Source organism: Aspergillus puulaauensis, chromosome 1, assembly GCF_016861865.1.
Source record: "Aspergillus puulaauensis MK2 DNA, chromosome 1, nearly complete sequence".
Lineage (NCBI taxonomy): Eukaryota > Fungi > Ascomycota > Eurotiomycetes > Eurotiales > Aspergillaceae > Aspergillus > Aspergillus puulaauensis.
In genome coordinates, this window is record NC_054857.1 from 171,543 (window position 1) to 186,228 (window position 14,686).

General features: G+C 51.7%; 6 protein-coding genes across 6 annotated transcripts; 3 read left to right on the forward strand and 3 right to left on the reverse strand.

Moving 5' to 3' along the window:
• Window positions 1-932: 932 nt before the first annotated feature.
• Window positions 933-2,871, forward strand: APUU_10087S (uncharacterized protein; the record flags this gene model as incomplete). Its single annotated transcript, XM_041705595.1, has 3 exons — window positions 933-1,072; window positions 1,125-1,408; window positions 1,457-2,871. The coding sequence occupies 3 exons, from the start codon at window positions 933-935 to the stop codon at window positions 2,869-2,871; spliced, it is 1,839 nt and encodes a 612-aa protein (XP_041549453.1).
• A 731-nt stretch (window positions 2,872-3,602) lies between these two features.
• Window positions 3,603-5,511, forward strand: APUU_10088S (putative MFS alpha-glucoside transporter; the record flags this gene model as incomplete). The annotated part of the gene is made up of 6 exons (XM_041705706.1): window positions 3,603-3,818; window positions 3,871-4,170; window positions 4,225-4,650; window positions 4,708-5,170; window positions 5,224-5,394; window positions 5,447-5,511. 6 exons carry the CDS (start codon window positions 3,603-3,605, stop codon window positions 5,509-5,511), a joined length of 1,641 nt encoding a protein of 546 aa, XP_041549454.1.
• A 644-nt stretch (window positions 5,512-6,155) lies between these two features.
• Window positions 6,156-8,098, forward strand: APUU_10089S (glycoside hydrolase family 127 protein; the record flags this gene model as incomplete). The annotated part of the gene is made up of 2 exons (XM_041705817.1): window positions 6,156-6,326; window positions 6,377-8,098. The coding sequence occupies 2 exons, from the start codon at window positions 6,156-6,158 to the stop codon at window positions 8,096-8,098; spliced, it is 1,893 nt and encodes a 630-aa protein (XP_041549455.1).
• A 1,030-nt stretch (window positions 8,099-9,128) lies between these two features.
• APUU_10090A (fungal specific transcription factor domain-containing protein) lies at window positions 9,129-9,884 on the reverse strand (the record flags this gene model as incomplete). The annotated part of the gene is made up of 4 exons (XM_041705929.1): window positions 9,129-9,274; window positions 9,328-9,599; window positions 9,664-9,758; window positions 9,810-9,884. The coding sequence occupies 4 exons, from the start codon at window positions 9,882-9,884 to the stop codon at window positions 9,129-9,131; spliced, it is 588 nt and encodes a 195-aa protein (XP_041549456.1).
• Window positions 9,885-10,493: 609 nt separating this feature from the next.
• On the reverse strand, window positions 10,494-13,250 carry APUU_10091A (glycoside hydrolase family 78 protein; the record flags this gene model as incomplete). Its single annotated transcript, XM_041706040.1, has 1 exon — window positions 10,494-13,250. One exon carries the CDS (start codon window positions 13,248-13,250, stop codon window positions 10,494-10,496), a length of 2,757 nt encoding a protein of 918 aa, XP_041549457.1.
• A 216-nt stretch (window positions 13,251-13,466) lies between these two features.
• Window positions 13,467-14,671, reverse strand: APUU_10092A (uncharacterized protein; the record flags this gene model as incomplete). The annotated part of the gene is made up of 2 exons (XM_041706151.1): window positions 13,467-14,469; window positions 14,649-14,671. 2 exons carry the CDS (start codon window positions 14,669-14,671, stop codon window positions 13,467-13,469), a joined length of 1,026 nt encoding a protein of 341 aa, XP_041549458.1.
• Window positions 14,672-14,686: the final 15 nt, after the last annotated feature.

Consider the following 14,686-nt stretch of genomic DNA (forward strand, 5'->3'; position numbering starts at 1 on the left):
AAGTGCCCCGCGTTCCCCACTTGTGCTCCGAAGGTGACCCTGTACCACTTGCAGTACGACCACTGATGGGCAAGTTTTTTTAATTCTCCGAGATAAATATCAAGACTCCCGGAGTATAGCTCTCGACGCAGTTCCAAAGCCGGTGTCCTGGTGGTGATCCATGGAGCGATAATTGTCAAATTCTGGTTGTGCTCGTGGTTGTCGGTGGCGGGAACGGGATGCCAATGCTCTTATGCAGCCTCGCAATCTCACCGCTAGAATAAATATCAGTCAATATATTCAGTGCGGCTGCGTCATTGGAATATCCCTAACTTTCAGCAGGGTCAGGCCTGCCATATTGCGGTTCGCTTGTTGCTGGAAGGATGGCCAGCCGGGCACAGGGCCTGCACCGCCTCAATCGGGCACCTGCGACTTTCAGGATCTAAGACAATTGCAGTTAGTTAATTCCTGATTAGACTGTCAGCAATTGGCTGCCCATTTGCTGCGCGCTTGGACCCTTTTCCTCTTGTCGAAATGCCTCAGCGCCAGGGTTCCCTGTCTTTGCCCCATGCCATCTACAGCGTCATCTTCAGCAGCATAACCGAGATAATATGGGTCCGACTGTCGTTCAGGCAGGAGGTCATGCGAGCAGTGACCGCGCCTTGAAGTCAAAATGCTGACATTCCTCGGCCTAAGGGTGATCCTTTACCATGCCCGACGAGTGGAAGACGATCCTGCGGCTCTTCACAGGCACGATGACCCCCTTCTGGACCCTGCTTTTTTTGCCCGGGGCCTGTCGAAGGTTTTTGTTGGCTGCCCTATCTTCGGACCACTATATATACTCTGTTAGAGGCCCAGACCTTCCCCGGACCAAGTTATCGCCTCTCATCCAGACTCATGCAAGCCCCTTCTCTCCTTACGCCCCTACGCCCATGGCAGGCGGATGATACACGATGCCGCCTCTTGCTGTTGCCTCACAAATCCTCCAGGTCCCCAGAGATGTGTCTTCTCCCAGTAATTCCACAGAAATTGGCCTCGAAGTCGTCTGTGCGTGGCCAGTGTCCGGCCAGTACGGGCCTGGTACAAGGGTCCTGTACGTCTATCCCAAACCTCTAATTCGGTGGTCACTGACATATTTGATCAAGATACTACGTCCTCATCGCCGCTTGCGTATTCGCACGAAAGGAAGAGTGGCTGAGAAATGCCTGTCTTGCCGGTGCCCTTCTCTTCCCGGCAATCGCTGCCGTTCATGGGATCGTCCTGGCCGCAATACACGTTGATGGTGCGATTGATATGGATGTATACGGAGCCTTCCAGCTGTGCTCGATTGGGATCCTGACTGCTCCCCTTACTGCAAGGATGTCCGGGACATACTTCAAGGACCCGCGGCGGAATATCATTTTTCTGTGGACTGGTCTTGTTCTTGCTGGTAGGAGTCCAACAAACATTAATAGACCCCTCTGACACTGGACTTTAGGACTGCTGAGTATCACTGTCGAGCTCTTTCGTGTCGAGACTTCGAGGTGCACTCAGGACGAGGCCGGAAATCCAATATCCAGCGATGTATCCCAGTTCCCCTACGAGGGCACCAAGTGTAGCTTGCGCTGTTCACCTGAGGAAGGCCCCTTTTCACCCATACGACTCGGAGCAACGGACGAAATATTCGTGATTCCCGCACCCAAGAAGCTCACGTTCGGCGCTGCGACACTGCTGGCCGCGGCCTGTTGCATTCCCGCCATTATATCCATGCTATATTTCTGGTCCTTGATTCTCCAAGAGACCTGGAACAACCGCGTCAACGGCGAGACAGAGTCAGACCCACGCGATGAGCCCATTGACGGTACAAACGGGGCCACCGTGGGAAAGATGCTGCAAATAAACGGCCTGGTACGGACGGTTCTGAGCACAGTGGAAGCCCCAGTATTCGCGGCAGCAGTTCTGGCAATTTTAATTCTGGGAGAAAAGAACTTCTTCAGTAAACCGGTAGACCATGGAACCGAGCCCATCGCCAGCATTGGCCAGTGGGCACCGATTGTAGGCGCCGGCTTTGCAATATTCGGTTCCTTGTATCTCTTCCTTACTGCCGACGATAGAGAGCAAGGCCCTGCATGTAAATGCACTTGCCATAATGTGGAAGGCGTAAAGCGACAGTCGATTCCTGCTACCGAAAATGAATCAGATTCCGGCAGGACGACAACGACCCCCGAGCCTGCCCATACCCACCCTGCTCGACGTGAAACCGATGATATTGGCAACCGACGTGGAATCAACCGAGCCCTCATCCGCTTCGCAACAACCCTGAGTATCGCTGCCCACGATCGTCTCACAGACTACGACTTCCGGATAGGCCGCGCCCAGGACTTCCCTGAGATCCCGGCCGAGCCGCAGCGAAACAAGACACTACAGCAGATACGCGACCAGTATAACCCCAGAAGAGATTCAAATGGTAACCTCACTCTCTCCCGTGTTGGTTCAACCATCAGTATGTCCTCGTGGCGGGACGGTGAACGCAGCTCGACAACATCGCAAGGCATTTCACCGCGGTCTTCCAGGGCGTCGACGCGCTCGCGGTCTCCCTCTCCATTCCCACCGTCCTCTCGACGAGACGAAGACGCTGGCCCAGCAGATAGCCACTGTGGCCTTGATCCTCTTGCTCAACCCCGACGGCGCCGGGATACGTTGGAGGTCCCTCATCAGCATGGTTCTTCAAGACGCAGTCCTTCAGCATCATCGGTATCCACTGCAGGGGTTGCGATACCAGGAGGACAGGGCTCTCCAGCCATAGTCATATCAACCGGAGACGAAGTACCGGCTTCCGTCTTTGATTCATCGGAGTCTGATCAATCGGACTCACTGGGGGGAAGTAAATATGGGCGGCGGTCTACATCATAGATAGTTAATTTGATAATGTTCGTACGTGGCGTACCATAACCCGATGTGCCTTCCAATATATCGTTCGGTGTGAATTCATTTTGCAAGCGGCGTTGAGTTTTGTCTCCAACTCTGCAACTGTCCAGCGAAGTAGGGCCCTACGAGGCTAACACCATTCGCCTGGCTACCTGCACCTGCGCCCAATACAGCGACCGGGGATAGATGTCGATACCAATACTGCGGTGGTTGCGCTGACTGGTGGATTTGGGGTGATCGTACAGTGGTAAAATTGCTGTTGGCTAGACCGATGTACCATCATCAAGTGCCGTTAAATTTACTGTTGATTGATTTGATGCATTGCTTTCTTCCTGTCGGGGCTTTTGGTGTATGATTGGACAGAACTGTCGGATTTACTTCCCCGCATGCACCAGAATGCAGCAGCATCCACTTCCCCAGGTTTGTATCGGACCCAAGAATCACAGCAGTTGCTCCTATTTCTTTGTCCTTGTTGCCACTAGCTCGCATTTTACCGGGTAAGACGAGCTTGCCGTTCCCATCGGTCTTTTGCCGAAGTCAAGCTGCTCAATTACCCGTGCAGCTGATGGAGCCATGTATCTAGTCACTTTTGCCATATATAACCCTTGGAGTCGACTCCACTTTGAGTCCATTGGGGCCTTTGCATAAGAGACCATCTCAAGCTTCACTTCCTAAATTCAATACGAAGGTATCTGTGGCCGAGCACCATCGTTAACATGACAACCCAGCGTGTTGTCCCATCTGACCGAGAGGTCGCTCAGCTGCAGAGAGCAGAGGGTCAAACAGCGGACCTCGTCCGCCAGGCCCACGAGAGTGATGAGGCCGATCGAAAGTTGACAATCCGGGAGGCCCTGGGAAAATACAAAAAAGCCGTTTTCTGGGCTATGTTCCTGTCGACCAGCTTGGTCATGGAGGGCTACGACCTCGTCATTGTATGATAGCCTACCCCTTCCTGTTTAAAGCAGGAGAGTGCTGACCTGCCAGATAACGTCGTTCTACGGGCAAAGCCAGTTCCAAGAACGGTTCGGTGTATATGACCCTGCGTCAGATAAGAAATTGATTCCAGCTGCATGGCAATCCGGCCTCTCAAACTCGGCCCTCGTTGGCCAGCTTGCAGGCCTCATCGTCAACGCAATCTGCCAGGACCGCTTTGGGTGTCGGCCAACTATGATGTTCTTTATGGGGTGGATGGCAGTGGCGATATTTATTCCGGTCTTTGCTCCATCGCTTCAAGTCCTGGCCTTTGGGGAGGCATTCTGCGGTATATCATGGGGCGTATTTCAGGTAGTTCTCCATTGCCAGAATTCGAGCTTCGTTTCCAACTAATAGTCCATACAGACCCTATCGACTACGTATGCGTCCGAAGTCGTGCCTACTATTCTCAGACCATACGTCACAGCGTATGTTTGTATGTGCTGGGGTGGTGGCATCCTTCTCTCATCCGGCGTTGTCCGTGCTGTGGCTGGGCTAGAGGGTGATATGGGCTGGCGACTTCCATTTATTCTGCAATGGATCTGGCCCATCCCGCTACTTATCGGGGCCTATTTTGCGCCAGAGTCTCCCTGGAACTCCGTCCGTCGGGATAAGCCCGACGAGGCAAGACGCAGTCTAATGCGACTTTATCATAACATGCCAGAGAGGGAACAACGAGCGGAACAGACCCTGGCGTATATCAAATACACGACAGAGATGGAAAGGTCTGAAACAGCCAATGCAAGCTTCCTGGAGTGCTTCAAGGGAACCAATCTGCGGAGGACTGAGATCGTGAGATAACCCATCACCCCCACTATGGCCAAGCAAAAGGTAATTTGAATATTGCAGAATTGCGTCGTTTGGGCCGCCCAGATACTTTGTGGCAATGCCATTCTCGGCTACTCAGTGGTGTTTCTCCAAGCCGCCGGTTTCAGCGAGTTGCAAGCGTTCAATATCAACATTTCACTATCAGGCTGCTATATCGTTGGAGGTATCATTTGCTGGTTCCTCTTCCCACATGTTGGGAGAGCGACGATCTACATGACCGGCTTGACTTTCATGTTCTTCTGTCTTGTCACCATCGGAGGTCTCTCCTGGGGTCCCGGGAAGGACGCACAGCTAGCGATTGGAATCATCTTGGTTATATCCACACTATGCAATATGATTGCAATCGGACCGACATGCTACCCCATTGTGGCGGAAACACCATCTGGACGACTGAGGTACAAGACAATCACTATCGGGCGGTTCGTATACAATCTGACCAGCATATTCTCCAACTCCGTCACGCCTCGCATGCTTTCATCTACATGTAAGTGGACCCTGCCATTTTTGCAGGGCAAATGCAAGTCTGACCGTGAACAGCGTGGAATTGGGGAGCCAAGGCGGCCTTCTTCTACGCGGGCACCAATTTACTCTGCAATATATGGTGTTGGTTCCGACTGCCCGAAACTAAGGACCGGACCTTTGGAGAAATCGACTTGCTCTTTACTCATCGTGTACCGGCAAGGAAGTTCAAGTCTACTCATGTTGACCGTATGTCCTTCCCAAATCACCCCTTCTTTTGCGGATACTGACTGGTCGACAGAATTCGCGCATGGCGGAGACTACTTATCCAAGGAGGAAGTTGAGCACCGGGAGAATGTGGAGTGACTGGCAGAGATCTCGGTAGGATATTTTCGTAGGTAGTAGTCGGAACAGGGAGAAAGAGCTGTGGATAGGACGTTGATAGCAAATCATACTTTGTAGCCAACCTCGCTTCGTGCATGAGTGTATCAACTACCTTGTAAAGAGTAGCGCGGTTGAGCATCGGCAACAACGCGTCAATAACTGAGACCAAAGTAGCTAGCACCTTATCCTTGCAATAGACCATACGTAGCCCATAATCGGCTCTCGGCTGTTTAAACCTGTAGGATGAATTCCGACACGACGACAAATCAGATCAAGACAGCGCCGACATTCTAGTCCAGCGCTGATGCACTTTATGGTGATGCGGGGAAATAGCATCACCTGGCATGGGCCAATCGCGAATGGAGGCTCGCATGTAGGAGAGACGTGGGGCCTCCGGGCCACAGTAAACGGCTAAATGTAACACGGCAGGCAGGTTGTGGATGGAGGTGGCATCGCGAGCACCGGTACGGTTATTTACCGAGAGGAAATGGTGAACTTGAGCTCAAGGAGGCCGTCGACGGAGCTTTAAAACCACTTCACGGCCTTTCTGATGTTTCTGATCCTCATTCGGACCTAACCTACTAATCAAACGAACTCGCCAGTCCAACCAAACATCTTAGGCCATCATGTCTTTCCAGCAGGTACCTGTTCGCAGTGTCGAAATCACGTCGACCTTTTGGTCGCAGATGCAACGCTGCTCCAGGGAAAAGACCATCCCGGCTATCATCAAGGCCCAGAAGTCCTTGGGGCATTGGTATTGCCTGACATGGAAAGAAGGCCACGAGATCCAACCCCATGTACGCTGCCTGAAAACCTAATGGGGAAATGAATCTGACCAATTTCGCAGCCATTTTGGGATAGTGATATATACAAGATCGTCGAAGCCGCGTGCTACTTTCTCATGAAGAACATGGATGAAGAGCTGATGGCTACCGTGGAGGAAGCGGTAGACATGATCCGGGCAGCTCAACACCCGGACGGATATATCAATTCCTATTATACCGTGCTGGGTATCGATAAGCGATGGACGAATCTCCGGGATATGCACGAGCTATACTGTCTGGGCCATCTTACAGAGGCTTGCGTTGCATACGAGACCCTCACCAATAGCGGAAGATTGTTGGAGCCGGTATTAAAAGCACTCCGGCATGTAGACTCTGTCTTTGGCTCTGAACCGGGATCGAAGAGGGGATACCCAGGGCACCAGGAGATTGAGATCGGTCTTTTAAGACTATATGAACTATGCGAGGAGCCCGTTCTCCTGAAACTCGCCAAATACCTCATCAGCGAGCGAGGGCAGAGGGATGCCAATGGCGAGACGTACTTCGACCACGAGGCTAAATCCCGCGGCGGGGATCCGTATGACCATTTTGGTGGCGAGATGAAGGCCTGGTTCGAGCATCCGCGAGACTATAGCTACAACCAGGCTGACCGGCCCCTCGTAGGGGCTACTGAGGTCAAGGGTCATGCAGTGCGTGCCATGTACTACTATATTGCAGCAACCGACCTGGTTCGTCTTACAGGCGACAGCGAGGTAAAAGCGGCACTCGACCGGATGTGGACCGACATGACAGAAAGGAAACTGTACATCACAGGTGGTATTGGAGCCATGCGCCAGTGGGAAGGGTTCGGTGCGAAGTACGTGCTCGGGGATACTGAAGAGTCAGGGACATGTTACGCCGAGACCTGTGCGTCTTTCGCATTAATCCTCTGGTGTCAAAGAATGCTTCAGCTGGATTTGAATGTCAAGTACGCTGACGTGATGGAAATCGCGTTATATAATGGCTTTCTTGGGGCTGTTGGCCTGGATGGTGGTTCATTTTATTATCAGAACCCCTTACGAACATATACCGGGCACCCAAAGCAAAGGAGTGAATGGTTTGAAGTGGCCTGCTGCCCACCAAATGTCGCCAAGCTGCTGGGCTCGATGGGCTCTCTCATATACTCGTTCAAGGACAATGTCGTCGCTATTCACTTGTACATCGAAAGCGAGTTCACAGTTCCCGGAACGAACGTGGTTGTTTCCCAAAAAACGAACATGCCCTGGTCGGGCGGCGTCCACATAAAGGTACAAGGTACAGTGGCTCTCGCGCTGCGCATCCCAACCTGGGCAGATGGCTATACGAGCTCCGTGGAAGGGGAAATCAAGGACGGTTACCTTTGTATTCCTGAAACGCAGGACGCGGAGGTGGACCTTTCTTTCACACTCAAAGCACGCAAGGTATACCCTAATCCCGCAACCGAGAAAGATCAGGTTTGCATTATGCGTGGTCCGTTGGTATACTGCATCGAAGATGTGGACAACGATGTGGACGTCGACCATGTTGGCTTGGTAGACGACGTTGTCAGCGACGGCAACCCGATCGATATTGCGGCAGTAAGGGGTGTGATTCCAGTCAAAGCTACCGGGAGGGAATTGGTCGAGGGACAGACCAGTCTGTACGCCTCTGAGCCTTGGAAGTATGGGAAAGAGAGGAGCCTTCTTTATGTCCCATACTTCCTGCGGGCCAATCGGGGAGGAAAGGGTGGCATGACGGTATGGGCGAGACGGTTAGGCCTTTATGAATAATGTTACTTTCGTTATCTAGATCGCCTGGGGTAATAATAGGTTTATGGGATCTCGATGTCGGCCGATATAGAAAGTAGATGACACCACTTAATACCCAAAGGTGCAGCGCCCACTGCCACCAACGCATAAGATAAAGAGCGTTGACGCGGTCCAGGTGAGGCAGAATGAGTGCCAGTCACATAGACTCCCACGAATCCACCGCCAATGGTAAATTTCCCCCTGATGATTCCCTCCATAGAGGGTCAGTTGTCGTATGGGCATTTGGCTCACCATAGACACCGTCACTATATCGCTCAGATACGTTGGCATCGTAACGGTTCAGGAAATAGATCATCCAACGGTCCATATCAAAGTTCTTCTGAGTACTGTTCATTTGGCAGGCTCGATGAAACGCTCTTAAACGCGACATGGAAAGCTCCACGAGCGACCAGTGCTTCCGAAACTGAAGAAGCATGATGAAATTTTGCTCCAACAACTTCTTTGCCTTGGCAATACTTTCATCATCAGTGTCGAAAAGAAGGCTGTATAATAGAACGGACGATGCCACAACAAGAAAATAACCATTAACCGGCGACCAGAGGCATTCCATTCCGGGACATGAGTTGGTGTCCCACATCACCTAGCTAAGAGCCGTTGCATGCGTCTTGCACCGCGCCGCGTACATTACAGCCTCGTGGTCAGTGCCACCCTCTCGCGATTCAGGTTTCTTATTAAGAAATTGATAATAGAGCATTTGACATTGGTGGTGATAGTTCAGTTATAAAATAGCAAATTCCCGTCCCAACCCACAACTAGCGTGTCGTTCCCTGTTCTCGGGGGTGTGCTGGAGGTGCTCGGGCAGGCTTTGAAGATAGCTATCCAGCTGTTGCGAGATTTCTCTCACTCATCCACGAACATCAACATCGGTCGCTGTATTCTGAACTATTTCATTGTTGAGTCGCATGACCTGGTCGTGAAATTGCGACAAGGAAAGCATCCAGGTCCACAGGCCGCACTTTCGGAGTCCTAAAGTATCGATCCTTACTTCCGATTACTCACCAGCCAGGTCGTCCCGTCTCATATTCTTGTAAGTCTCTTCTTCCAGTGGACGCTTAAAAGTGGGACTCGCCATCAGTTGCTTGGGGATAAGGGCACGGGCGGCGTGCCAGTTCTCCATCATCCACATCACCCAGAAAACTGTAGGACATTGTTAGCTTGGAGGGTATCATTTAAACTGCGTTCATACTCACTTCGAATTTCTACTTCTCGCTGGATGGGATTTAAGCTTAAGCTTTCCGGTAAGCACAGCATTCGAACCATGCAGATAGCCTGGGACGTAAGTAGTGCCTCCTGCGCGGAATCTCCCTCCGCAAGCGCGACGAAGGAGAGAAGAATGCATCCTTGCAGAGCTGGTAAATCGATCAATTCCGTTCGAGCATTAAAAGACTGCATTGCAGCTGAGAACCAGCACTTGGCTCTCTGCCAGAGGTGGATATTATCAAAGTAAGGGTTAGATGAAAATCTGTTCGTCAACAATAGCAGTCAATATCAAGCACTGCGATCGGAAAAATCTAATCAAAACTTACTTAGCCATCAGAGCAATCATTCCAAGCACAAGAAAGTTAGGAATATGGCCCGCGCGCTGTGCGGTAATAAATATATAGCGGTGGAAGAGAAGCAGCTGCTTCTTGTCAATAAGGTCAAAGTAAAGGTCGACAATCTCATTACACACAGAATCCGGTGGCAGGTTTGTTTCCGTCTGGAATGCACCAGGAGCTGGCTGTACTGCTGAAGGAGTGGTCCTCATCTGAGGCAGCGGCCTGAGTTAGAGAAGGTAAGGGGGCCCATTCTTAGGGAGCTCCCAAGAGTCGCTGGCCAGCTCACACTGCCATTTGCTTTTGGCACATGAAGAACAAGGATGCCCTGGAATCCGGACTATGCATCGTTTCTTTCGAGAACTAGATGATGGTCAGTGGCAGTGTGCCGGGGGTTGTGCGATGTACTTGCCGGCACTTGGTGCAGGACGAGGCCAGCCGCATTTTGCGAATCCCATCAGTCAAAGATAACAGAATTACATTAGATGGAACTGAAGATGACACGAGTATAGATATTACCACAAAAGTTGCTTTGAGAAGGGTAGTTGAAGAAGGTGAGGAGATGAGGGGGAGACAAAGCAGAGCGACAAACTACGCCGGGCGGGAGAGACCACTGCAGCAGCGATGGTTTAGTCTACTTGATCAGATCACAACGAGCATTGAATTTCGGTGGAGTCGGTATTTCAGGGAGATCGGATGGGTGGTTATTACGAGTCTATTGGAAGCCAGTTATAGAGTTGCGTGAGCAAGTCGCATTCATCCGTCTATAAGTTAATCCAGTCTACCCTCTATCAAGCCCGTACGAACATAAATATATAAAATCAAGCAATACTGTCTGGCTCTGGTCGACGCATAAAGGGAATCCTGCGTTTTGGTGGCCATTCACTGCTGTACCGGTCCCAGTTAAACGGTGTTGAGAGGTGATGCTGCCCAGACCCTACCCACCTCCCCTGCTCCTGTCCGGTGAAATGGCCATCACTAGGAAGAGTTACCAATGCTCGGGAATTCGGTGGAATCAAGAGGTCTAGTATGAATAGTTCCTTGCTAGGTTGAATGGACCATCGACATTCCAGTCGTCCATAGGGCGTATTGTAAGTCGCCTCCGCGGAATCAAGAGTACCGCCAGGAATTGGTTGGACATTGATTTCTTTCCACCCGGGTGAGATGGGACTGATGCCGGCTACAGTGCTGTGAAGCCAATTGATGATTGATCCAAAGGCATAGTGATTGAAGCTGGTCATCTCCCCTGGGTTGATGGAGCCGTCAGGAAGCATACTGTCCCAGCGTTCCCACATGGTTGTTGCGCCCATTGTGATAGGGTACATCCAAGATGGACAGCCCTTCTCGAGCAACATCCGATAAGCAACCTGATGATGGCCTCCCTTCGTGAGGGCATGGGTGATAATTGGAGTCCCTGCAAACCCAGTGGCCACCCGGAATTTTGCCAACCGTACCAAGTCAACCAGGCGGTTTGCTGCAATCTTCACTTGGTTGGGGGTAGCATGCAAGTCAAACATAATTGCAAGGCTCAATGCCGTTTGACTGTCCCCGACAAGAAGGCCGGACTGAGCGATGTACTTGGCTTGAAAGGTAGTCTTTAACTGTACCAGGTCTTCCGCGAATCGCTTCGAATCAGCGACTTGTCCCAGAATACCACTGATCTGTGATATAACTGAGGTGATGCGTATTAGGAATGCATCTGCCACCAATGTCCCGTTCGTCCGCGCATCTCCAGGCTCTACCGGCGGTGCAGTCGGGTCCAGCCAGTCGCCCAACTGCCACACCTCCGGATCCCAGAGGCCATCAGGGCCACGCTGGAGACCCCCATCAATCCACGCCAACATACTCTTGTACTGTCGACTCAGGATCTTGATATCACCGTAAGACTGATACAAAGCCCACGGGCCCAATATCACCACATCATCCCACTGTGCCTGTGGCGTTGGAGGCCAAAGCTCCTCAGAGATGACATTCGGGACAACAAATGGAGGAACACAGCCGTCTTTGCCATCATTAAACTGTTCGGCCGCTACATCCTGAAGCCATTCGCCCAGCATCCCGGCAGTGTTGTAGAGGAAATTGGCAGAGGGACCAAAGATCTGAATATCACCGGTCCAGCCGAGGCGCTCATCACGCTGGGGACAGTCGGTCGGAATAGAAACAAAATTGCCACGCATGCTCCACAACGCGTTCTGATGGAGTTGATTTACCATAGGGTGTGAGCACGAGAACCATCCAGTGCGGGTTATATCAGTGTGCATCACCTGCGCAATAAAGTTCGCAAGCAAGGGGCCACTCTGGTCTTCATCCCAGCCATCAACTTGTACATATCTAAAACCGTGAAAGGTGTATTGCGGTGACCAATCGACCAGCTCACCTCCGGCAGAAACTACTTCATCCGAGCATTTCGCGATACGCAATGGTCGAGTCCCGAGTTCTCCATTTTCCAGCACTTCAGCATGCGTGAAAACAAGCCGTTCCCCACGCGGTTTGTTTATTGAGCGGACGCGCAGTCGACCGACAAGGTTCTGACCGAAATCCAGAATGGTCTTTCCGGACGGGGTTCGTTGAACTGACACCGGTTTGATCTCTTCTGTGATTCGGACAGGCGGCGCATCCGGTGAGACCAGGGTAGCAGACGGAAAAGGGAGTTCTTGAACTGGCCCCCAGGGATTGCTGCTTGTCTCGTCGAGAGAGATTTTGTTCCAGTTACGGTTGTCTTCACGCGCATCATAGAGCTCACCGTCGTAGAATTCGCTCTTCACGATTGCGCTCGGCTGGCAAGACCAGGTGCGATCCGTGGCCAGAGAAAACCGTTCAGGGTCAGATTTAAATTGAATTTCAAGCTGAGCAAGGGCAGCGAGTCTGTCCCCGTACAGCTTCCTTCTTCCACCCTTGAAGCCTAGGCGCGTTGCATACCAGCCCTCTGCGACTTCGATGGCGAGTACGTTGGGTCCCTCGTGGTTGAGAAACGGCGCAACATCCAGGGTTTGGTAGTTCAGGCGATAACGATAACTTGTCCAACCCGGGGCGAGACAGTGATCGCTAACCTCTTTGCCGTTAATGAAGGCTCGGTAAATTCCTAAACTTGTGATATAAAGCCGAGCCGTCTCGATGGTTCCCCTGCCGGCGAGAGTAAATGATTTCCTGATGCGTATGGGGCGTAGTGGGCCGTCGACAACTTCTTCCCTCGTCTCTGTAATAGGAAGTGCAACCCAGTCGTCTCTCTCGAGTAGCGAGCACTCAACATCCGTCCAGGGCGACCAATCTGTCGGCTCTACCTGGGCCTGGCCCTCTCCGCGACCGAAGGAGCGCACTCGTATGCGGGCTCGTTCTCGGGATTTCAACGGCGTGCTTGGCCATGGAACCAGAACAGAGGCATCACTGGTAACAGAGTATGTCTCTTCCTCCGAATCCTTACGGGAAATCTGGATTTCGTATGATGTTTGTTGCCAGTCGCGCGGGCAGTTCTCGGTAGTAAGGAAGCGCCAGGATACTCGAGGAGTGGCAGTTCCCACGCCGAACCCAGTGGGATGCTGCTCGACTGTGGGTGCCGAAATAGATATCTGGCTAGTCATTGTGAGAGACAGCGAAGAGAAGTAATAAAGATTGAATAATTATGGGATGAATGGTCGCAGTCTTATAGTCGCCTGTCGCTGTCTGTCACTCTTCTCCAACTTTACCTACACCCAATCACAATTAAAGAAGGCCGCCGAGTCCCGCAAATGCCCGCCTACTTGAAGCCAGCCAATCATATTGAATGCCTCTGACAGCGATATATTGAAGCAAATAAGCTAAGCAATGTTCATCAGAACAGCCTTGATGTTGGAATATGCTTCCAGACCAGCCTGCCCGAGTTCCCTCCCAATGCCGCTCTGTTTAACGCCACCAAATGGGACCCGAAAATCACTATTATTGGTAGCATTGACAGAAACCATCCCAGCCTTGAGCTTCGGTACAATCCGGTGGATCCTGGTGTTGTCGCGAGTACAGATGGCAGCAGCGAGACCATAGTCCGTATCATTGGCCATTTTGACAACCTCCTCTTCATCCTTAAACTTGACAAAGACGCCAAATGGCCCGAATATCTCCTCTCGGTACACGCGCATCTCAGGCCGGGCGTCTCCCACAACGGTCGGTGAAATGAAGAAACCCTTGTTATTCGGTCTGTTTTCTGCCACTGTGCCACCAGCAATAACAGTAGCCCCTTCTTCCTTTGCAGCCTGGACGTACGCAAGGATCTTGTCGAACTGCTGTTTCGAAACCTGGGATCCGTGGGACGTACGACTATCAAACGGGTCGCCAATAACACTGATCCTGGTGGCATGAGCAACGAATGCATCCATAAAAGAGTCATAGATACGCTCGTGCACGAAGACCCGAGACGTCGCCGTGCATATCTGGCCCATATTCCCCATCGCGCCGAAGTAAGCGGCATGAACGGCGTTTTGAAGATCTGCGTCATCAAAGATGATAAGAGGACTTTTCCCGCCAGTTTCCAGAGTAATATTCTTCAAGGTCCTGCTTGCTAGATTCATAATCTGCTTTCCAGTAGCCGTGCTCCCGGTAAAGGCAACTTTATCAACCTGAGGATGCTGGACAAGGGCGGCGCCAGCTTCAGACCCATGCCCATTAATGATATTAACCACCCCGGGCGGGAATCCGGCGTCGGCGACCAAGTTCGCGAAGTACAGAATAGACAGCGGTGTTTGCTCTGAAGATTTGATGACGACAGTATTGCCGCACGCAAGGGCAGGCCCAAGCTTCCATGAGGCTATTCCAAGGGGATAGTTCCACCTACAAGTTAATCAGATGGGTGTTTATACACAGACAACGAGAACAGGAGGCCATCACATCCACCGCAATCCAGGAAGACTCCTTCAAAAAAGAAACCCTGGGGAAATTCACCGGCGACGTGTATTTCCACCACCTCCACAAAGACCAACACGTATCAATCCTCGACGTCAAATTCTCACCCTGTGCCCGCACAGACTGGCATTGGCACGAAAAGGGC